General features: G+C 57.9%; 2 protein-coding genes across 5 annotated transcripts in view; both read right to left on the bottom strand.

Moving 5' to 3' along the window:
* Positions 1–2,006: 2,006 nt before the first annotated feature.
* Positions 2,007–10,889, bottom strand: TTYH2 (tweety family member 2). Its single transcript, XM_064150686.1, has 14 exons — positions 10,718–10,889; positions 9,824–9,996; positions 8,439–8,550; positions 7,825–8,045; positions 7,638–7,733; positions 7,476–7,548; positions 7,302–7,371; positions 7,090–7,145; positions 6,906–6,998; positions 6,735–6,827; positions 6,503–6,645; positions 6,192–6,377; positions 6,035–6,113; positions 2,007–3,855 (listed from the first exon to the last, which is right to left on the bottom strand). Exons 1-14 carry the CDS (start codon positions 10,844–10,846, stop codon positions 3,775–3,777), a joined length of 1,605 nt encoding a protein of 534 aa, XP_064006756.1. The 5' UTR covers positions 10,847–10,889; the 3' UTR covers positions 2,007–3,774.
* A 1,416-nt stretch (positions 10,890–12,305) lies between these two features.
* Positions 12,306–21,783, bottom strand: part of RPL38 (ribosomal protein L38) — a 187,550-nt gene continuing 178,072 nt past the window's right edge. For 2 of the 4 annotated variants that reach the window (XM_064150685.1, XM_064150684.1), the window contains exons 2-5: positions 14,344–14,376; positions 13,928–13,988; positions 12,460–12,582; positions 12,306–12,375 (exon numbers count right to left, since the gene is read on the bottom strand). In XM_064150685.1, coding sequence (XP_064006755.1) covers positions 12,350–12,375; positions 12,460–12,582; positions 13,928–13,988; positions 14,344–14,346 — 213 coding nt within the window. In that variant the 5' untranslated portion in view covers positions 14,347–14,376 and the 3' untranslated portion in view covers positions 12,306–12,349. Of the gene's footprint in view, positions 12,376–12,459; positions 12,583–13,927; positions 13,989–14,343; positions 14,377–14,458; positions 14,491–14,585; positions 14,658–21,783 lie in introns of those variants that run through there. The other 2 variants (XM_064150682.1, XM_064150683.1) reach the window with 2 other exon arrangements.

Here is a 21,783-nt window from a genome sequence, read left to right as displayed (position 1 = left end):
GCGGAGGCTGCGAGCAGCAGGGGAGGCTGAGGCGGGGGTGGGTGCTGGAGCTGCTGCCTCCTGTAAGGGTGGAAACCAGGTTGAGCTCCATCTATGTGCATGGAGACTGTGCCACGAGGCCTCGTCTAGATGCCTGGTTAATGGCATCAAGTTAGGCCAGGCAAAGATTAGGTTGGAGGTGTCCAAAGCTTGGTTAGATGAGGCCTTGTGCGACCTGTTCTAGCGGGAGGTGTCCCTGCCCATGGGGGGGGCTTGGAAGTAGATGATCTTTGAGATCCCTTCCAACCTAAACCATTCTGTGACACAAGGAGGAGCTTCTGCGCTGAAAGGGTTCTGAGACTGGAACAGGCTGCCCAGGGAAGTGGTTGGATTGCCCTCCCCGGACGCATCTAACAGCTGTCTAAATAGGGTGGCCAAGGGTATCACAGTATCACAGTATCACAGTATCATCAGGGCTGGAAGAGACCTCACAGATCATCAAGTCCAACCCTTTACCACAGAGCTCAAGGCTAGACCATGGCACCAAGTGCCACGTCCAGTCCTGCCTTGAACAGCTCCAGAGATGGCGACTCCACCACCTCCCCGGGCAGCCCATTCCAGTGTCCAATGACTCTCTCAGTGAAGAACTTTCTCCTCACCTCCAGCCTAAATCTCCCCTGGCGCAGCCTGAGGCTGTGTCCTCTCGTTCTGGTGCTGGCCACCTGAGAGAAGAGAGCAACCTCCTCCTGGCCACAACCGCCCCTCAGGTAGTTGTAGACAGCAATGAGGTCACCCCTGAGCCTCTTCTTCAGGGAGGGAGCATGGGGGTATGGTATAGTAGAGGTCCTCCTAGAGCTGGATAATAGCTGGACTTGATAATCTTAGAGGTCTTTTCCAGCCATAGTGATTCTGTCTCTCAAGCCCCAGCCCTGATTCTGAATCACCCAATGGCTTGGGTTAAAGGCATCTTTCAAGCTCATCTACTCCGACCCCACTACAGGTAGCAGGGACATCTACAATGAGCACAGGTTACTCAGAGCCCCAAACCTGGCCTGGAATGGTTCCAGGGATGGGGCATCTAGCATCTCTCTGAGCAACCTGGGCCAGGGTCTCACCACCTTCAGTGTCAAACATTTCTTCCTTCTATCTAAGTCTCTCTAGTCTAAATCTCCCTCTTTTAGTTTCAAACTGCCACCTCTCATCCCACCACAACAGACCCTGCTAAAAAGTCTGTCCCTGGCTGTCTTATTGGCCCCAGCTACAGGCTGGGGACTCAGTGGCTGGAAAGCAGCCAGGAGGAAAGGGACCTGGGGGTACTGATAGATAGTTGGCTGAAGATGAGCCAGCAGTGTGCCCAGGTGGCCAAGAGAGCCAATGGCATCCTGGCCTGCATCAGGAACAGTGTGGCCAGCAGGACAAGGGAGGTTATTCTGCCCCTGTACTCAGCACTGCTCAGGCCACACCTTGAGTGCTGTGTCCAGTTCTGGGCTCCTCAATTCAAGAGAGATGTTGAGGTGCTGGAAGGTGTCCAGAGAAGGGCAACAAAGCTGGTGAGGGGCCTGGAGCACAAACCCTATGAGGAGAGGCTGAGGGAGCTGGGGGTGTGCAGCCTGGAGAAGAGAAGGTTCAGGGGTGACCTCATTGCTGTCTACAACTACCTGAAGGGAGGCTGTAGCCAGGTGGGGTTGGGCTCTTCTGCCAGGCAACCAGCAACAGAACAAGGGGACACAGTCTCAAGTTGTGCCGGGGTAGGTCTAGGCTGGATGTTAGGGGGAAGGTCTTCACAGAGAGAGTGATTTCCCATTGGAATGGGCTGCCCAGGGAGGTGGTGGAGTTGCCATCCCTGGAGGTGTTGAAGCAAAGCCTGGATGAGGCATTCGGTGCCATGGTCTAGTTGACTGGCTAGGGCTGGGTGCTAGGTTGGACTGGCTGATCTTGGAGGTCTCTTCCAACCTGGTTGATTCCATGATTCATCAAGTACTGAAACTGCAGGTGCGGGTCAGCCCAGAAACCTCTCAAGAAGGAGATCAGTTTAGTACAAGTGTTTATTGTCTCTTCCCCAGAGGGCACATACAAATCAGGCTGGACTCCTAGATGGGAGTCCGAATGAGGTTAGTCCACATGCTTTTAAAAACAGCTGTTCTACCAGTACCATTACATCCAAACATGAAAAGCCAAAAAAAAAACCAACCCAACCAACCCCAAACCCCCCAAACAAAACAACCCCAAAAAACCCAAATCCACAGACACCCCCCCTGGAAGTTTCCAACAGCAAGTAATGCTAGTCACACATACCACGGACAGACGGTGTGAGGGGACTGACAGATATGTACAGGTTATCTTTAAAAGACACAGTGAGTCACTGCTATCAAGTAAGACCCCCCCCAGGGTGCCCAAGGGGGACAGCTTGGCCACCCTCAAAGGGCTGCCCAGCTGCAGCACTGTTAGCCAAAAGCATGGAGGAAGGAATGGGTAACCACCACCAGACAGGGAAAGCCTTTGCTACCTGATGGTGTGGGTAGAGGAAGAGCCCTGGAGCAAAGTGAACCCTGGTGAAGCCACTGCTCTGGTGTCTAAGGTGGTAACTAGAGCTGAACTTGCCCTGGGTGGAGGGACAGGGACCAGAAGGGTGAGTGGGTATGAAAACACCCACCACTGTCTGCACCCTTTAGGTTGGGAGTTCTGGAGTAGAGGCTCTCCCTGCTCACGGTGAGCAAGGGACTGCTGCAGGGGACTTTGCTCACACCCTCCCAGGGCAGCCCATGCTGAAATGGGCAGTCACAAAGGATCTGTTTCAGCTCATGCTGGTTCCCTCTGGCTCCTCAGCTCCCAGAGCTGCTTCACCTGAAGCCCTGGCAAGGCCAGGCAAGCTCCCCAAGACTGCATCCTTCCCCAGGGATGTCCCTGACCCTCTCCTAGGGGATCTGTGGTTTCTCCAGGGCTGTCCCGCAGAAGGAGGGGAGCCTGCCCCAGCCCTCACTGCTGGCCTGCCTGCCCTGGGGAGCTGAATCACCAAAACAGAGCCTACAAACCAGCCAAAAAACTGCTACCAACATGCACTGCAGTAAACCCACACTGGGACAGAGGCAGTGAGTTAAACTGCACCTCTGTCCTGTAGACAACTCGTAAAACCCAGGAGAAAAGCAAAGGAAAAACCAGCAAGGCCAAACCATCCCTAATTCTACAGCTTCTGAACCTGGGACCAGGGTGAAACAGCACGGGGAGCACAGGGAACTGGCTCTGCCCATGCAGAGCAGGAGCATGTCAGAGCAGAGCAGCTGCTGCCACCACTGTGGGGTGACAAAGCCACCCCAGGTGCCGGGAAGGGTCTGGGATCACTAGTGGTTGGTACTGCATTGCTACGGGAGTGGAGGGACCACTGCTGGGACCCCTCCCCAAGGGGCTGGGGGGCAGCCCGTGGTCCCAGGCTTTGTGCTCCAGTAAGAGGGAGCTGGAGTAAACTCCCTTGCGTGGCGTAAAACATCCCCGAGCTGGTGCAGATGGGGTGGGGATGGAGAAGCTGACACGGGGGGTGTGAACCATCTCCAGTCTTCCGAGAGCGCCATCGGCACGGCCGCGGCACTGCCCGGGGCTGCTGGCCAGAGTTTGGTCCCAGAGCTGCTGTCAACCGTAAGGCAGGAAGACTTCTGACCGAGAAGCTGCCAAGGGGGAGAGGAGGGGGTGTGGGGGGCACAGGGCTCCCCTCCGCCGCTGCCCTTCCCACTGCGTCTTTTCCAGGTGCCTCTGGCTGCCGGCGACTCCTCCTCCTCCCGAGAGCTGCTCGGGGCGAGCTCCTTAGGCTGGGAACTCGCTGCCGTGGTGCCTGATCTGCTCATCGGTGACAGACAGGTAGGTGGCTCGCATGCTCGGGGAGTACTGCAGGGAGAGGAGATGGGGGTCAGCAAAACCCCCAAACCTATGGCATGTCCCACACTGAGCCCTCGCCAGCTGCGACCAAGCCAACCCCTGCGGTGCCAAGCGGTGATGAGCTGCTGAGCAGAACGCCTGAGGATAGAGAGGGAAAGCTGCTTCCTGTTTCTTTTAATCCCTAATTAATCTGCCATGAGCAAGGGGGACAGACTCTGGTCACAGCCTCTCTGAGGGCTTGAAGAGACTCCCCAGACAAGATGCTTCAAATGCCTCAGGCTCTGCTTTGCCCCTTCCCCCACTCTTGGGATGTTGTCAGGTTCAGAGAATCATAGAATCAGTTTGGTTGGAAAAGACTTTTAAGAGCATCAAGCCCAACCATTAACCCAGCACTGCCAGGTCACCACTAAGCCAGGACCCTTTACACAGCCTTGAAACCCCTCCAGGGATGAGGACTCCACCACTGCCCTGGGCAGCCTACGCCAGGGCTTGACAACCCTTCTGGGGAAGAAATTGCTCTGAATGCCCAACCTAAACCTCCCCTGGCACATCTTGAAGCTATTTAGCTATTTCATCTTGTCCTATTGTTTGTTCCTTGTGAGAAGAGACCACCCTCACCTCACTGCAACCTCAGGTAGTTGTAGAGTGAGGTTTCCCCTGAGCCTCCTTTCCCCCTGGCTAAGCAAGCTGCAGGCACCGGCTTTGGGCTGGCATGGTGGCAGAGCAGGATGGGGTTTAGCCCTGATGGAACACCCAGGCTCAGAGTCTATTCTCTGTGGCAGCTGAGCCGAATTTTCCCCCTTGATTCTCTCTTCCCACGCACAAACTCTACCTTGGATTTGCCAGGGCTCACTGGGTGCGCACACTGGCAGCTGCTGCAGGCTAAATCCCTGGGGGCTTCCCAGCTGTGACAAGGTGCCCCCTTGACGCTGGCAAAGGGGGCAGTGGTGAGCCCAGGGCAGAGACCCAAACCTCCACAGCTTCCCTCCTAGCCCTGCCAATGCTGCAGAATTCAATTTCTCCAGCTTTTTGCAGGAGGCAGGGACATCCTGGCCAGGCATTAAGGAAGATTATTCCGAGTTTGTTATTTTGGACCGTTAAAGTCCTTCCTCAGGGATCTGAATCCTGGTTAAATTAGACCATTCAAGGCAGGGAGAAGTGCTCAAATTAATCCCCTCCCCCCCCAGCCTCAACCCCCACGCCTGTTCATCCTCCTGTGGGGAAGAGGCTTGCCAGCTGCCAGGTCTGTGCAAGAGGATTACAGCCTCTCGCGCTGGCACAGCTCCACACTTTCACCTGATGGCAAAAAAGTCTTCCCCAGAAGAGGCAAACACAACGTCCCTGCCATGTCCCCCAGCCCCACAGCAGTGCCATTGGCATGGGGTGAGCCAGAGTGGGGCTTTACAGCTTCAGCTGGAGACACTGAAGCAGATTAAATGCTGTCAGAAAGAGAGGGGGGAAAACTGTTGAGACAGGGACAGAAATAGGGACCACTTCCCAATGTACAGGAGCTACAAATCCTTTGGGATGGAGACAAAATGTGGTCCTGTCCCTCCCAAACCCTCCACACCCTCCCCAAAATCAAAGCAGCCCCGTGGGAAAAGGGATGGGGGAAGGAATTGAGGGAGGGGAAGGAGGATGGGAACCCAACTGCTGCCCCCCAGGATGAGGAGGAAGAAGGATGTGGCTGAACTTACTCTTGATGGGCAACTTAGCTCCAAAATAATTGATGCAAAAATAATAATAATAAAAGAAAAAAAGAAATAAAGAAATAAAGGAATAAAGCAGGCATTAACAGAGGGGGGGGGAGGGTTAAAAAAGCATCGGGGAAGCGTAAACATGCACAGGGGCACCGTGACAAGAGTCCTTTGAAAGTCAGAATACATAAGAAACAAAGCAGAGAGGTGCAGCTATTTCGGTCTCCTGTGAGCACGTGGCTGGTGACCTCTCCCCACAGCCTCCACGGGCCAGCCAGGAACTGGGTTACAGCAAGCCAAGCAGGAAAGACATGCTCAAAGATGGAGCATGTCCTTTACAAGGGCGAGAGGAGGAGGCCAAGTTCACCCAGCCCCACCCCGGGAGACTTCATCAATGCCTCGGGCAAAGCAGAGAGGGTCTCCGTGGCACCCAGCTATCCCCCCACCCCAGGGTGTCACAGGAAAGACTTGGCCTCGGCTGTCCACCGTACCGTGGGAGGAGGAGAGCCTCTGCCGATCAGGGGCACGTTCTCGTAGCGTGGGTTCCCACCGAAGAGCACGGCTTGGTTCCTGCGTGGGGAACACAGCTCGTCAGAGCACCCCGGTGCTGGTGGGGTGACAACACCTCCGAGGAAGGGGAGGTCTCACATGTACTCGGAGACAGGGGCGTTGGAGATGGTCTGCGCCGGGGGGTGCAGGCTGCTCTGGCTGCCCAGGCTGCTGCTGTAGCTGCAGAAGCTGCGGAGCTGCCCCCGCGCCGGGTTGTGCGTGGCGATGCGACGCGCCTGTGGGTTGAAGGGGTCTTCCTCGTCCATGTCATCGTAGTCCTGGTCCCTGTGGGGACAAAGGGCCAGCACTCACCTTCCTGGCCCCAAAGGCAGTTTCCTGCTATGCCCAGCTTGTGCCAGACATGCAGCCCTGTGCCCTCCAGCAATGGCAGAGCTGTGTGCTAAACCCACCGGCCGGCAAAGAGCTTCCAGGCACGTGGTGTGGCACAGATGATGGCAGAGAAGCAGGCGGCCACCAGCAAGGAGAAAAGGATCAGGTAGAGCAAACCCTCCACCCCATCGTAGCAGATGCCAATGAGAGCGTCCAGGTAGTCCTGCAGCAGGAGATGGGACAGGGCAGGGATGGTGGCAGTGAGAGGGTGACCCTAGGAGACATTTGTCCCCACCCATACTTCCTCCTCACCTTGTGCAGCCCCCGGCAGTCCAGCATAGCTGTGAGCTGGTGCAGGCTGGTCTCTGAGGAGTTGAGGAGCTGCTGGACCCCCAGAAGGTCTTTCTGTGGGAGAGAGGGAGGTCAGAGAAGTGCTAGGCAGGTAATGGGGTGCCACAGGGCCCCAGTCCCCCCACCTCATACCTCAGCTGTTGGGAACAGGGGCAGAGCAAACTGTATCAGGCCCTGGATCTGGATCTGCATAGTGGTGAGCGAGCGCTGGAAGACGGTGAGAGCCTGCGAGGGGGGAGCATGGAGCAGTCACAGACCCACCCAGCCCCTGGGGACAACCCTTGGCCCTGAAGCAGGGTGCCCATCTCCTCCATACCTGCTGGAAGGGGTTGCTCAGGCTCTGCTCACAGTACAGGTAATAGTGAACCACCTCTGCAAAGCAAATGGGAGACACTGGTGTGAGTGTCCCGTGGGCAGCAGCGTGGGGGTGGCAGAATGGCAGCAGATTGCACCAGACCCCCAGGCAGATTTTGGGGGAGCACTGGGGCCCTGCTCTGAGCAAGTCTCCACTCTGCAGCCAGCTCTCACCTGCAGTGATCTCGCTCTCTGTCTCGTTCATGATGAACTTATCTGGGGCCACGCAGAAGTCACTGGTGCCCTGCAGGGATGAGAGGGACGTCGCTGAGGCCAGGAAGAACAAGAGGGGTGCCCTTGGCCCTCAGCTCTGCTCAGGCACAGCTGGCACCACCCCTTCCCACTCACCACTGCTGCTGCTGTGTCCAGAGCCATGGAAGCCCAGCTGAGGATGAGGGTCAGCAGCCCACAGCACAGCATCCTGCAGGGAGAGGGGTGAGCATGCTGCAGGGTCCAGCCCTGCTGTCCTCAGCAGCTCCAGCACTGCGGGGCCCGGGCGTGGGTACTCACGTGGTGAGGAGGCAGCGGGAGTGCCTGGCCAGCCCCAGGCAAGCCAGCAGGCAGACGGTGAGGACGAGGATGAAGAAGAGGAGATAAGACAGCCACCTGGGCACAGAGGAAGGCTCTGTCATGCTTGCCCACCTACCCAGCCCCACGAAGAGATGCTCTGGCAGCCCAGCTCCATGGCCCTGCTCACCGGTAATACTCAACGTAGGCGATGTCACTGGCCAGCGCGGTGAGGTTGGCACTGGTACCCTGCCAGGTGGGTAGCCCTGAGAGTTGAAGGACAATGCTGCTGGACAACTGCTGCATGAACTTGAGGGTCTGCAGGTAGTCCCCCCGTGAGGCCAGGAGCTCGTTCAGCCGTGCCAGGTGCTGCTCCAAGCCCACCTGCATCTGCAGCGTGGTGCCTGCAACCTGAAGAGAGTGGGATGGTCAGCATGGCACTGGAGGCTTTCCTGATGTCAGCCCCACATCTAGCAGAGCCATTTGCCCCTGTCTGTGGCATGTCAATCCTCCTGAAGCAACAGCCCCTCCCAAACTCAAACTGGATCCACCCATTGAGATGGCCCTGCTGTGGCCCCTCTGGCCCTTCTTGGCCACAAAGGCCCCATTCTGTGGGGTGACATCATCCTTCTGCACTTGGCGTGGGCATAGCCACCCTTGGGGCCTGGCTCAGTGCAGGATGCCGAGGTCCCTCCAGCTAGACAGATCCTCCCAGTGCTTGAACTAAACCCAGAATGGGATCCAAATAACCCCAGGATACATGGAGCAGGATCAGACAGGGAGCACCCTGCCCCGCAGCCCTACCAGTGTGTCGATGCCAGTCAGGGTGTGGTTGGCATGGTCGAGGGCATAGAGCAGCTGGTACACCCCATCGTTGGTCTCACTGTTCCCGTAGAAGCCGATGCCAACAGCTGTGCTGTGGGCAGGGAGAGGACCCCAGTTAGAGGGGAGGATGTGGGGACACAACTGGACGAGGGAGACACCCTGGACTATCCTATCCCTGGATCCTCTACAGTGCCAGGGCAGAGCCAAAGAAGATGGGACAAGGACAGTTATCATAATGGGGACATGCTCCAAATTGGTGCCCACAGGGCCTGGGGACACCAGAGCCTGTAGCTGCTCCATGGGCTGGACACTGGACAGAGGGTTTGAAGCTTCTCCTGCCAGAAGAAGACTGAGGGTGGAGGGGCCAGGCAAAGCAGATCAGGGGAATGTGCCAGAGCTATGGCTCCAGGCCCCATGGCAAGCACACTGCAGCTGTTTCGACACCCTCCAGCACCTGTGTGCCAGCAAGTGAAGCTGGGCTGGATGCAGGAGCTGGCTCTGAGGAAGGACATGCTCCTGTCCTGGCCCAGGCGTGTGCCAGCACACACTGCTCCCTCCATCCCCACAGCAGACACCAATAAACCCCACAGCAACCTGCCCGTTCCCCCTGCCCAGACCTTGAACAGCTGCAAGCAGGCTCCCTGTGGCTGTCAGGGGTGGTTTTAAAGCCCCTGAGGAGCTGCAGAGCCAGGTGCTGGGGAGGCTGTGGGGTGCCCTGGGGCTGGAGCAGCGGGAGGATCCCAGGGAGCGGGATCCTGGTGGGAGCATGTCAAGCTCATTAGTGCCATTTCCCTGCTCCATACAATGCTCGCAGGCAGCCATCTCGCTCCGCCCAGGCAAATCCAGCCCCTTTGTCTGGCGAGTGGGTCACGGCTGGGCAGCCAAAGGGCTCCCTGCCCCATTCTGTGCCCCCTCCCCCGGCCAGACACACAGGCTGGCTGGCCAGGGGGTCCTCCCAGCCACGGGCTGTTAGAAACTTGGAGGGGCTTGGAGCCCAGGACGAGCCACCAAAGCACTGCCGGGTGAAAGTGTCCCCTTGCCTAATTGCTCCGGTCGCAATTAAGGCTGGGCACACGAGGGACCTGCCAGCTGGGTCACGCTGCCGCCCGCCATCTGCTCCGGGCTGGGATTAGCGACCCGGCCTCGCTCCCACCCGGGATTAGCCGGGAAGCGGCACAGCTGCAGCAGGGACGGGGACAGGGCTGGCCTCTGGTCGGTCCCCAGCACTGTCCCGACGTCAGCAGCTGTCTGGCAGAGGCAGGGCTGCACCATACCTAATTGCAGCGATCTAATTCAAACGACTGATGGCTGGGGTGTGGAGCCCCCTCAGTGGCAGGGGGGCAGCACCGGGTCCCCGTCCTCACCAGCAGATGAGCCCAGCGGTGACAGCCATCCAGGTGACGCAGCAGGAGTGGGGTCGCTTGGTCTCAGGCTCATGGTCCCTCTTGCAGCAGCACAGGCAGATCAGGTAGATGGTGAGGAAGAGGAGGTTGAGGCCGAGGCAGACGGCAGCCACCAAGCCCAGGAAGAGCAGCGACTGGGAAGAAGAGAGGGGACAGTCAGTGCCCCGTGCCCATCACATGAGGCGGGCAGGATGCGGCCGCATCCAGTGCCCCGTGGGACGGTCACACGGAAAAGAGGAACCGCTCCCGCTGCCCCCACGGCAGCTTGCGACCCTCTGTGGGTTGTGGAGGACGGGGTACAGCAGCCCCTCCCAGGAGTGGTGGAGCACTGGCGCTGACACCCCCCTGCCCCCTCACTTAGGGGGTGCCCTGGCATGCGGGAAAGCTGCAGTGGGTGCCAGCAGCCAGCGCACGGCACCCAGGAGGGCCAAAGTGAGGGGGGATCTCCTCTTTTCCCTCCCCTCGAGGGGTGCTGGGGCACCAGCGCTGCGCCCGTCCCGCAGCTGGGGGTCACAGCGGTCCGTGCTGGGATGCGGGGGGGCTGCAGTGGGTGCAAGGCGCCCAGCAGTGCCAAAACGAGCGGTAACCCCCCCCCCCCTTCCCCCCATCTCCCGAGGGATGCGCGGGGGTCCGGCGGTGCCGCGGGAGGCCGGGGGTGCCGGTGCGGGCTGGCCCGGCGGGGGGGCCCCGCTGCCCGCCCGAGATGAAGGGCGCTTTGTGAGATCAGAGCCGGCGCCGGGCGCCGCGGAGCGAAGGGATGGGATGGGTCAGGCGGGGGGAGCACGGGACGGGAACAGAGCCCACCCGGCGAGGGCTCCGGGGCCCGCGGGGAAGGGGGGGTCCCGGGGTTGCTACCTGCTGGTAGTCGGGGTCCCGCGGTCGGAAGTCGGCGGGCACGGGCTGCAGGCGCAGGCCGCGGTGCGGGAGCCCATGGAGCCAGGCCGCCCACCACGGCGGCAGGTACTCGGGGCGGGCGGGCGGCATGGCGGCGCCGCGGGGGGGTACCGGCAGGGCCGGGCTGGGGCCGCGCTGGGGCCGGCGGTGGCGGGGGGCGCCGAACCGCCACGCCGCGGGGCTCGGCCCGCCCCCGAGAGCGCTCCGCCCCCGGGCCCGGCCCCCCCGCCCGCGGAGCCACCCTCCCGGAGCCGCCCCCGAACTCCGCCCCGTCCGGAGGAGCGGGGCCTGTCCTGCCTTCCCGGATCCCCGGCACGGCGCTGTGCTGCACGTTAGGGGAACGGCACCCCCTCACTGCCCTGCTACAGGGGCACTGCACCCCATCACTACCTTGCTACAGGGGACTGACACCCCATCACTGCCTTGCTACAGGGGACTGGCACCCCATCACTGCCCTGCCCCAGCGGCACAGCACCCCATCACTGCCTTGCTGCAGGGGACTGACACCCCATCACTGCCTTGCTACAGGGAACTGGCACCCCATCACTGCCTTGCTACAGGGGACTGGCACCCCATCACTGCCCTGCCCCAGCGGCACAGCACCCCATCACTGCCTTGCTACAGGGAACTGGCACCCCATCACTGCCTTGCTACAGGGGACTGGCACCCCATCACTAACCTGCCCCAGTGGCACAGCACCCCATCACTGCCTTGCTGCAGCAGACTGGCACCCCATCACTGCCCTGCTACAGGGGCACGGCACCCTTTCGCTGCCCTGTCACAAGGGAGCAGCACCCCATCACTGCCCTGTCCCAGCAGCACAGCACCCCATCACTGCCTTGCTAGAGGGGATCAGCACCCCATCACTGCCCTGTCCCAGCAGCACAGCACCCCATCACTGCCTTGCTGCAGCGGACTGGCACCCCATCGCTGCCCTGCCCCAGGGGCACAGCACTCCATCACTGCCTTGCTACAGTGGATCAGCACCCCAACATTGCCCTGCCATAGGGGCACTGCATCCCATTCCCTCCCTGATAGGAAAAAAAAAAATCACACCCTGCCACCTGTCTGGAGTCACAGCTCCTTCCCCTCCCTACTACAGAGCAACACCTCTACACTACCCTGCTAGAAGGGCACTGCACCCCATGACTGCTCAGTGCCCCACTGCTATAGGAATACTGCTCCTGTTGCCACACTGCTAAGGCAGCGTCGCACACCCCTCTCCCTTCTACTGCAGCCCATCCCTTGCCCTCCCCACCTGCCACAGGCCTGGTGCAGGCCCCTGTAACACAGGGCAGAGACAACCCCCTGATCCCCCCACAAGGGACACACTGGTGGCTAGGTGTGACAGATGGGGCTGTTCCCAATCCGCGCTGGGGCTCCCGAGTGCCTTGGAGCAACTTGCTTTGAACTGTGGGACCTGCTCCAACAGCCCAGGCTGAGGCCTGATGAGGGGATCACTGGCAGCTCTCGCTGAACACCCGGAGGGGGAAGCTGGTTGCTGGAGGTGGGGCTAGTGCTGTTGGCAAGGACAGAGATGACACCAGGGAACAGTTCAGGTTTCATTTATTGTAACAGGGTGGTGAAACAGACTCATTTCAGCTCCTTCACAGCCAGACCTGGGGAGAAGAAAGAAACAAAGGTTGGAGGGGCCTTGCTCACAGCCCACCTGGGTGGGGGGACCCGGAGGAACGTGGGGTTACCTGGGGGCAGGGACTGCTTCAGCTTCTCTGCCTTCTCCTTGTCTGTGATCACCAACGTGTACAGGTACCGGCTGCAGCGCACCTTGAACTTCACATTGTCCTTGTTCTTCTTGATCTTGACCGCTGCAGGGCAGAGGAACAGGTCAGGAGTGACTCCTCTCCCAGCCAGGAGATGATGACAGTCCTGCCTCGCTCATCTGCACTGAAGAGAACCCACACCGAGGTATTTATTCCACACCACTGTCACTAACTACCCCAGATGGAGGGTTCCACCTGTCATCTATCAGGCTCTCTAAAGCTTTATGTTGAGGCTGTTTTATATTACAGCAGCAGTTTACGAGAAGAGAGGTGACAAGATTGATTGTCTCACATACTCTATCCCTAACCTGTAATCCTAACCTAGAGAGTTCACTCCAGGCCCATTACATTTCCCTCTGGGAATATTCAAAAGTCAAAACCTGCTTGGATGTGTTCCTGTGTGCTGTGGTATAGGTGATCCCGCTCTGGCAGGGGACTTGGATTAGATGATCTTCTAAGGTCCCTTCCAGTCCCTAACGTTCTGGGATTCTGTAATTATTTCTCCTTGTGATTTACTGCAACTCCAGCGGCACTGCAGCTGGTAGCAAGCTCCCCAGCTCTGCCATCGGTGCTTTCCCTGTCCACTATGTCTTTATGAAACCATTTCACCCGAGCTACCATTTTGCCTTCCCCTCCACAACCCCTGCAGCTCAGTGTTACAAGAGCTACTGCAGAGCTGGAGTGAGCTGAAAGGTGTGGAGACGCCTGTCAACAGCTCCAGCAGTGTCTTGGCACTGAACTTTCCCTCCTCGCCCACACCCGTGAGTTAACAAAACACTTCCCGAAGGAAAAGTGCCTCTTCCCCTTGACAGCTGGATCCAAACAAGCAGGAGACGAGGGAAAACTCTTCACGGGTTGTAAAAGACTGAGACAAGGCTGTTACTGTGTTTCAATTACAACGGTCTTTGTGTGTGCAACAGAAGCCCTCGCGTTTGTGATTCACTTGTCACACTGACAGAACTCCGCAGCGTCTGACACCTCACAGCTTTTTGAAGGCTACAAGGCAGAGACTGGAAGCTGTCTGCAAAAAACAGCTTCCAGCGAGCTGCACTGCAGCTGGGGCTTGGCCAAAACTCTCCAGGGTGAAGAGCAGTGGGAGAAATGGGGTTGAGTAAGTGCTGAATAGTAGCCCCTGGAGAAGCCCAGTCCTGGACCCCAGCTCTCTGCTTACAGGTAGTGACCTCATCCATCACTGAGCTTTAAATGTCAGCCACGCAAATCCCCAGTGCTGTCCCCCACTCACAGCTTCCAAGCCAAGCAGGTGCCCAGTCTCAGTGGGGACACGGAGGTCCCACAGCCCCACTCTGGCAGAGGTAGAGCATCTCCTGCGTCAGAGCACCTCACTACACTGTCTCCCACCCCGAGGCACAGACAGCAGCCCAGCACTCACACTTTGCATCCTTCCTCCTGGCTGTCAGCAGAAAATCTTTGATCTCTTCAATTTTGCGAGGCTGCAGAGAAAACAGAGACTCAGCACACACAGACCAGCCGAAATCTCACTCCCCTGCTCACTCCTTGGTCTCTGCGTGAGCCGTGGGCTGGCTGTGCGCCTCTGGTCCTCAACCAAAGCCCACCCACCTACCCCAGGTCCGGGAAAGCCTCTCCTCTGACAGCAGGATCCGGCACCAGCCGTAAGCCAAGGTGGGGGTGGGCACAGTCACCCCCAGAGATCCCGCGTCCCTTTCCAGACACCCTACACTCCCTCACCGCCGGGAGAATGACCCTCCCGATCCCGCCTGGCTCACGGAACTGCCCCCAGCCCCACAGACTGAGGCACAACGCTCGCCCCGCCGAGCCCCTTCTCACCATGGTTCCAAGCTGGGCTCACAGCGCTCCAACCTACGACAGAAACAACCCAAGATGGCGTCAGCGTAAACCCACTGCCCATCCACGGCCCACCACGGGCTTCTCCCGCGCTCACCAACCGCCAACTGGTCTTCCCGCCTCCCCTCTCCTCCCTCGGCGAGCCCCGGGGTCGTTCGGTCCCCTGTGAGGGCGGATGGCAGCGGATCGCACCCCCTCCCCCCCTTCACCCGCTCCGTACTCACAGCAACCGCCTCTACGCACAGACCGGAAGTGAGCGCTCAGTTCCGCATCCGAGTCCTAGCGCCCGCCCCCTGCAGCGCCGCTATGGCTCGGGCCGAGGGACAAAAGACGTTGAAGTCGCGATCGCACGGATTCTGTGATGAGTTGGTGGCGTCTCAGCATCCGCTGTACGGATAACGGTGGGTAGGAGAGGAACACCGGGCAGTCCCGGCTTTTCCGACTCACTCCGTGCTTCGCCGCCGATGAGCAGGGCTACCTGGGCAGGCCGTTGCAGCCTCGTAAGCCTCAGCATCGCTCGGCAGGTGGGGAGCGTGGCGCAGGGCTGAAGGTCTTGCGCCATGGCTTCTCCTTGAGCGCTGGGGTTCGAGATCTCGAGTAGGGCTGTAATGGAGCAGCTTTGCCACAAGAGGGAGCTTCAGCCACGCTCAAAGCACCGAACCCACCCCACGTCCCTGCAGCGAAGTGAGGGACTGCGTCTTGTCCCGGTGCTTGCGCCTCCTGTCGCCGTCCCACATCTCACGGAGCCATATGTGGGACAAGGAGCTGGGGTGCTCCTCAGCAGCGCTGTTTTGTGGATGCTTTGGTGCTTGGATGGGGCCAGCGGGGACATCGGGAGCGATGGGGACAGTGGGGCAGGGGGCTGCATGCCCTTCTCTTGGCCACAGCTTCCAGCTCTGCCCCAGAGCCTCATGCTGGAGGTCCTTTTCTGGGGTCACCCAACGTGGGATGTGCTGCCCTATGCTGGCCTCACGATGTGCCTGGGATGCCCCATTTAGGTCACTGTCTGGAGGGGTTGGATCCCTGGTTGAGGGGGCAGCGGAGCAGGTTGTCCAGGTCCAGCATTCCCAGGGCAGAGAGAGGGAATTGATGGAGAAGGGAGCACCAGTGTGGCTGGTGTGGCACTCTAACCTGGCACCCTGGTGTGGCACCTTGGGTGTGGTACGTGCCCCAAAAAGCCAAGCTATCCCCAGGACTTTGCCCAGATGTCCTCCGTGGCCTTCCATGGGGTGAACCCCCACGAGCACCCATTCTGTGATGGCTTGAGCCAGTGCTGAGTGCCAAAGCTTAATTACCTGTCGGTTCCTGATCTTGCAGCCATGGTGGGTTTGGAGGTGGATAATTAACCACCTTCTGCTTTTAATTACTGCTGGTGGAGAGATTTTGGCAGCGTGCATGTGCTGATGAGGGACTAGAGGGTCGTAGGGCTGATTTGTGTCTCCAGTGTGGATGTGTCCTGAAACATCCTGGTGATTCAAAACCCTTGGGATATGAGTCCATGGCACTGGCAGCTCTCCTCAATGATGGAATTAAGTTTTGAGGAAGAAGAAGGAGGAGGAAGAAAGACAATGATAGGTGCTAAGGAAAGGACAGCTTGTCCCAGGCCCTGTACCAGCTCTTGTCTCTCTCTGTCCCTGCTGCTCTTGGCCAGAGGTTGCTTGGGGTGTCCTGCTGTGATGGGAGAGAGAATTTTGCAGGGATGCATCTCCTCACCTCTGTGGTGTCTCCACACTGGCTTCTATGTGGCCACTCAATCCAGCTGCCCCATGCCCATCAAGCCTGGCCACTTCCCTGTGTCTTACCAGCTTGTGCCCACCACTCCATTCCCATCACCTGTCACCATCACCCTGTGCCTATCTTTAGAGACTTTCAAGACCTGTCTGGATACATTCCTGTGTGACCTGCCTGAGGTGGCCTTACTTTGGCAGGGGTGTTTGAGTTGATGATCACCAGAGGTCCCTTCCAAACCCTACCATTCTAGGATTCTATGCCCCCATCACCTTGTGCCCACTGCTCCGTGGCCATTGCCCTGTCCCCATCACCTTACATCCCACAGCATTTCCACCCAGTAGCAGTCCCGCCAGTTGCTCCCAGTGTCACACCAGCTACTGGGACAAAGCCTGAAGCCAAGGAGGGAACTGTGAGGCTCCCACCAAGGGGAGAGTTTTTGAGTGGGACAACCCTTCCTTACCACCACAGGAGTTTGTAATTGTTTGATTTACTTATCCCATCTCTGACGGGTTGATCTACTCCGCTGCTTTTTAATTGCCTCAAAAGTTGAGCAGTTTTTCATGTTTTAAGGAGTGCTGAATTGTATAATTAAACCACTAACAGTGTAAATCAACAGTGCAGAAGAAAGACAGCAGAGAATTAAGCAAGCTCCTTGGCATGATAATAAAACCAAACCGGCAGGAAAAGTGCCCATTACGGCACCGTCGCTGCATGCTAATGCTCGGCCGAGAGGAGCCAGGCACCGGCCGGCTCCGGTGAGGGGCTGTGAGCGCTGGCACGCCGTGACGACCTCCAAAACGCTCTGGTTTCTGCCCAAAACACAGCGAGGCTTCACCATCACACCCTGACGTGGAGCGTGTGGGTCAGGCAGTAGCTGTTCCCCCGTCCCGCCCCATCCCTTCGCTCCCCGAGCAGCGTCACTGCAGCTTCTCCCTGGGAACAGGCTCAACTTTTTACTTTATTAATATCCTTTAAAAGCTGAGTGGGTGTATAAATCAACAAAAATAATTCATGAGAGTCATTAGCTCCTCAAAGACAGCATCTTTTTATGGCTGGCTTTAAATTAAAAAAAGGGAAGAAAAAAAAAAAACCCCAAACCATCAAACCACCCAAACCCACAAAAAACAACTCCCCCCCCCCCCCCCCGAAAAAAATCAGCCCCAACCAACCCCAAACCCCATCACATTCTGAAACTGCAGCTTTTAAAACTCATCAAATACATTTCCTCCCTGCCTCCCACCGGCCCGGCTCTGCTGCCTAATGAAATTCAATTAGCATCCTTAATTCACCCGCTGACTACTGGGTTTATATTGAAGGGAAAAAAGAATAAGACTCCATCCAATTCTGCTTGGGAAGTGCTGTGCCAGCACTGCAGTTCTGTTTGAACCCTGTGGTTTGGGGGGGATATAAACTCCCACCCCCTCCACGCACCCCGGTGCGGTGTTTGGTGAACAGCGCTCCTCGTCTTCCTCACCCTCATCCTCCACCAGCAGCAGCTCCGGGAGGCTCCGAGGAGGTGGATATTGACGGAGCAAACCCGGGGTAGCCGCATCTGGAGCGCAGCGCCTTGCCGACACGCAGCGCACCCTATCTCCCCCTTCCCGAATGCACTCCCTTGCCATGACTGTCCCCCAAGTGTCCCCGGGGACAGCGAGGACCCCCCTCCTCAGCAGCTCTGGCAGGAGTTTGTGTGCAGCAGGAGGTTTAACCAGCACGTTGGCAGCCGGTGGGATCTGTGTGCCGCCCGGCGATTAGATGGTATCGGCTTATCGGCCGCAGCAGCACCGGGGGCTGCGGGGAGGGGGAGAACACGGACAAATTAAAAAGGGAAAGAATCAAAAAAGCTGCTCTGATTCCCTCCCCCCCCCCCCCCCCCCCCCCCCCTTTTCTCTCCTCTTAAAGGTCTGATTCAAAGTTAAACGGTCGTGGAAGATAATCTGCCCCGGGCTCCATTGCTCGGTGCTGCTCTCATCTTGACCTGGGAGACCTTCGGCTGGAGGCTTGCTCCTGCGGACCCAGGCAGCTCACTTGAGGGGCTCGCCCAAGAGCTGAGCGAACCAGAAGGGCTGGGTGGAGGAGTGTGCTCCGTCACGGCGGTGTTTACACACACAAGGGCAGCCCTGGTTTTATTATGCATAATTACACTGTCCTTACTGGAGCTGCAAACCATTTTTCCTGGTGGAAGGAGAGAATGGCCGTGCAGGAAGGGGAACCGCAGCTCCTCTGTGCAACAGGGCAAGCAAGCCCCGAGCTGTCAGACGTATCCTGACCGTGATGGTGATCACTGCAGCCCTGGGGACAGAAGCGTTTGGTGCCAACCACCCAGACCCCTGGCCCTGACTCTGCAGCCCTGGCTCCAGAGCATCCAACTGGAAGCAAGCATCTCCTCTTCTCCCCATGAGTGGTGCGCGACGGTGGCCAGGGAGTGCTCTGCCCACCCAGGGAGCACTCTGTTCACCCAAAGTACCTATGGTTTCCTTCTCCTCTTGCTTTTCTCAGGGACATGACCATCACCCTGCTCACTGACCCATCGTGACACCTCCAGATGTTTGCTCCCATCTCCCTGCAGCAGCACTGCCGACGTTTCACCACCCATTAAGGACTCATGGGAGTGGCAGACCTCCTGGAGAGTCAGCAGGGAAAACCCACAGCTTCTGGGTCCCACGGGTGGTTAGAGTGTGGGAGGCATTGCCTGTCCTCGGGGATGTGCTAGCTGCACGCCAGGAGATGTTCAGGAGGTGTGTCCACAGGGGTGTGTGATCCCACCTCAGGGAGCTGCTGGCAGGAGCTCTCTTTTATAGCTGCACCCCACAGCCGCTGAGCCCACCTGGCGCAGATCATACCTGAGACATGCATGGCTGAGACGTGCATGGCTGAGACATGCAAGTTCAAGACATGGAAGCCCAGGGTGTGCATGGCTGATGTGCAAGATTGAGATGTGCATGGCTGAAACATGCATGGCTGAAACATGCATGGCTGAGATGTACAACCTCAAGATGTGCACAGCTGGGGTGTGCAGAATGGAGTTGTGCATGGGTGGGGTGAGTGTGGCTGAGATGTGCATGGCTGGGGTGTGCAGAATGGAGTTGTGCATGGGTGGGGTGAGTGTGGCTGAGATGTGTGTGTCTGGGGTGTGCAGGATGGAGATGTGCATGGGTAGGGTGAGCGTGGCTGAGATGTGTGTGGCTGGGGTGTGCAGGATGGAGATGTGCATGGGTGGGGTGAGTGTGGCTGAGATGTGCATGCCTGAGACATGCAAGGTGGGGAAGTGCATGGCTGAGATGAGTGTGGTTGAGACATGCAAGCTCAAGACATGCATGGCTGAGCTGTACAAGACAGTTCCATGCAGGCAGCCCAAGCTTTGCACATCTGAGGCAAACCTGCCCAAGCCGTTCATGCTGGTGGGTTGCAGACGTGCCCACCACGCAGTGTGTGCCCAAGCCATGGTGTCAGCCCCGACATGGAGACTGCTGCCATCCAGCTCCTGTCTTGTTCTTCCAAATCTCACATCCTTCTTCACCGTGCAAAAGCGCTGCTGCGGGAAGGCGATGTGGTGGGGGTGTGGAGCTGGCAGAGTTAATAGGAGACATGAAAGGACATGCTCGCTCGGAGATTCCCCTATTCAGGGAACAAACTGCAGCAGAAATTGATTTTTTCCCCTGTTTACTCGAGTTTCTCCCCCCTGGTGCAGATATAAAAGGCCTTGGATGGCGATTACCTGCTCCAGAGTGCGAGTGCAATTTGCTGGATGCGTTTATTACTAACAGGGACAGAAAACTCTTTCCAATCACTCGGCATTTTCTTTCTTTTTTTTCTCTTACCTCCCCCCCCCCGCTCCCTTCTCTCTCATTCTTTCTCCCTTTCTTGGTTCTAAAGTAAAGGGCCCTGGCAGCGCACTGCCGAGAGCCGATCAATTCACTCTTGATGGCAGCTCCCATGCCCTCGCATTCATCAGCTGGGCTCTTAAAGAGCATCCGAAGCTTCAGGGACGACTTGGGGGGGAAAGAAGAAGAAGAAAAAAATACTAAGAAAGCCCATTTGGAGGCGAGATCATATCCACTGTCTCTTCCTCTTTTGTTCTTTATTTGCGGAGGACAAAGACAGGCGCAGGCTCGAGGTGGGGGAGGCAGATGAAATCCCGAGAAACAAAAGAGTCTGTTTTCATGAAAATGCCCTGAAAAAAAGGGAGGTGTGGGGGGAAAGCAGATTTGGGGAGGAGGAGGCCACAGGGCTGGGGAACAAGCTGGCAGGGGGCTGTGTTCAGTGGAGGTATCCTGGTGTGGCCAGAGCAGGGAGAAGGAGAATAAAGGCGGCTGGAAGTTTTCCCGCAGGCATCGGGAGCCGTTTGAAGCCCTGGAACATATATTTTTTTTAATTAGAGCTGGGCTGGGCCAGATCCTGCCTGGGAGGAGCAGTCACACGGGAGACAGGAGATCAGCATCTGGCCCCGGAGTGGCTCCTGCTTTGCTGCTGTTGGCTGTTTTGTGGCGGTCGGGAGAGACCAGAGCCAGGGAGGTTTGTTGGGTTGTGGTGTAGCGACAGCAAAGTCACTTGATACCACATCACTGGTCGTGCTCAGCATCCCTCCCTAGGAGGCAGGGGAGCAAATCCAAGGGGATAAAACTCAGCCAAGTCATGCAGCAGAAGATGCCGGGGGGTCTTCCTCTGCAGCCCACACCACTCCTCCCACCAGCACTGTGTCTGGACAACCTCTGCCATGAATTGCTCCGGTTTCAGCAGGACCGTGGGCACACCTGACCCTGCAGGGCATAACTCCAGGGTCCAGTGGGCACATGGATTGAGGTTCTTTGGAGGGGGACAGGGTTGGGGGCAAGGATACTTGACCACACTGGGCTGAAATGGTGATGCAAGGAGTGGTCTCTGTGCCAGCGCATGGGAAGGTGGCACAGTGAAGGGGTGGGGGCAGGTAACGCTCAGGGAGAACAGCTCTCTTGCCTTTGAATAAGATTGATGAAGTAAAAGTGAAGGGTGAGAGAGTACAGAGGAGCAAAGCACAGAGCCCCCTTTCCTGCCTCGTGGTCCTGCTGCATGGATAAATGGCCAGAGCTCAGGTGACCACAAAGGTGGTGTCTCAGCTGTGCCATTGGATCCACTACCAGTGGTGCTGGCCATGTCTGGTGAAAACCAGCCCAACATCCCACCTGGCACCATGAGCACTGCAGGCAGCCATGAGAGCAGAGCCCAGTGCAGGCTGCTCTGTGCTCCTGCTTGCATATTATATCCACTGAACCCCACTAGACCAAGGAGATGCCAGCCCTTGGTGGGCGATATGTTGGCTCCATGTGTTTGCTCTTTTGGAGGTGCCAAGAGTTGCTCCTTTCCTTCTCCCACACTTTTCAGTGCCCATGTGAGCCTGAGAGAACTTGCTGATGTTGGTGTTTCTACATTCAAGATGTAGTGGCACCATGAGCCATTCATCCTGTGGAGTGGGCTCTGCTATGCTCCGTGGCACAGCATTGGGGTGCTGGTGCTGGCACATCCAGGTGCTCTGGGGAGGAGCTGCCTCTCCACAGAGGGTTTCTGCAGCTCAGGGGGATGTGCAGAGAAAAGGGAGGGATCTCCATCTTAATTGCATTTTATTATGGTTCTGCTTGACCATCTCTCCAGTGCCAGCCTGTCCCTGATGGAACTCCCTTGAGACTCAGCTCTGGGATTCCCCCTCTAAAGTCA

This window comes from Pogoniulus pusillus, chromosome 11 (assembly GCF_015220805.1).
Source record: "Pogoniulus pusillus isolate bPogPus1 chromosome 11, bPogPus1.pri, whole genome shotgun sequence".
NCBI lineage: Eukaryota > Metazoa > Chordata > Aves > Piciformes > Lybiidae > Pogoniulus > Pogoniulus pusillus.
The sequence above is the reverse complement of the archived record's forward strand: the minus strand, read 5'-3'. Positions and strand labels throughout refer to the sequence as shown.

What these genes read in the sequence shown, in the direction of transcription:
- TTYH2 (XM_064150686.1), bottom strand. Translation starts at nt 10,846, where the DNA reads ATGCCGCCCGCCCGCCCCGAGTACCTGCCGCCGTGGTGGGCGGCCTGG. An exon ending in GGGACCCCGACTACCAGCAG is followed by an intron (nt 9,997 to 10,717) that starts GTAGCAACCCCG and finishes TCTTCTTCCCAG; the next exon opens with TCGCTGCTCTTCCTGGGCTT. An exon ending in GCCCCTGTCTCCGAGTACAT is followed by an intron (nt 6,114 to 6,191) that starts GTGAGACCTCCC and finishes TTCCCCACGCAG; the next exon opens with GAACCAAGCCGTGCTCTTCG.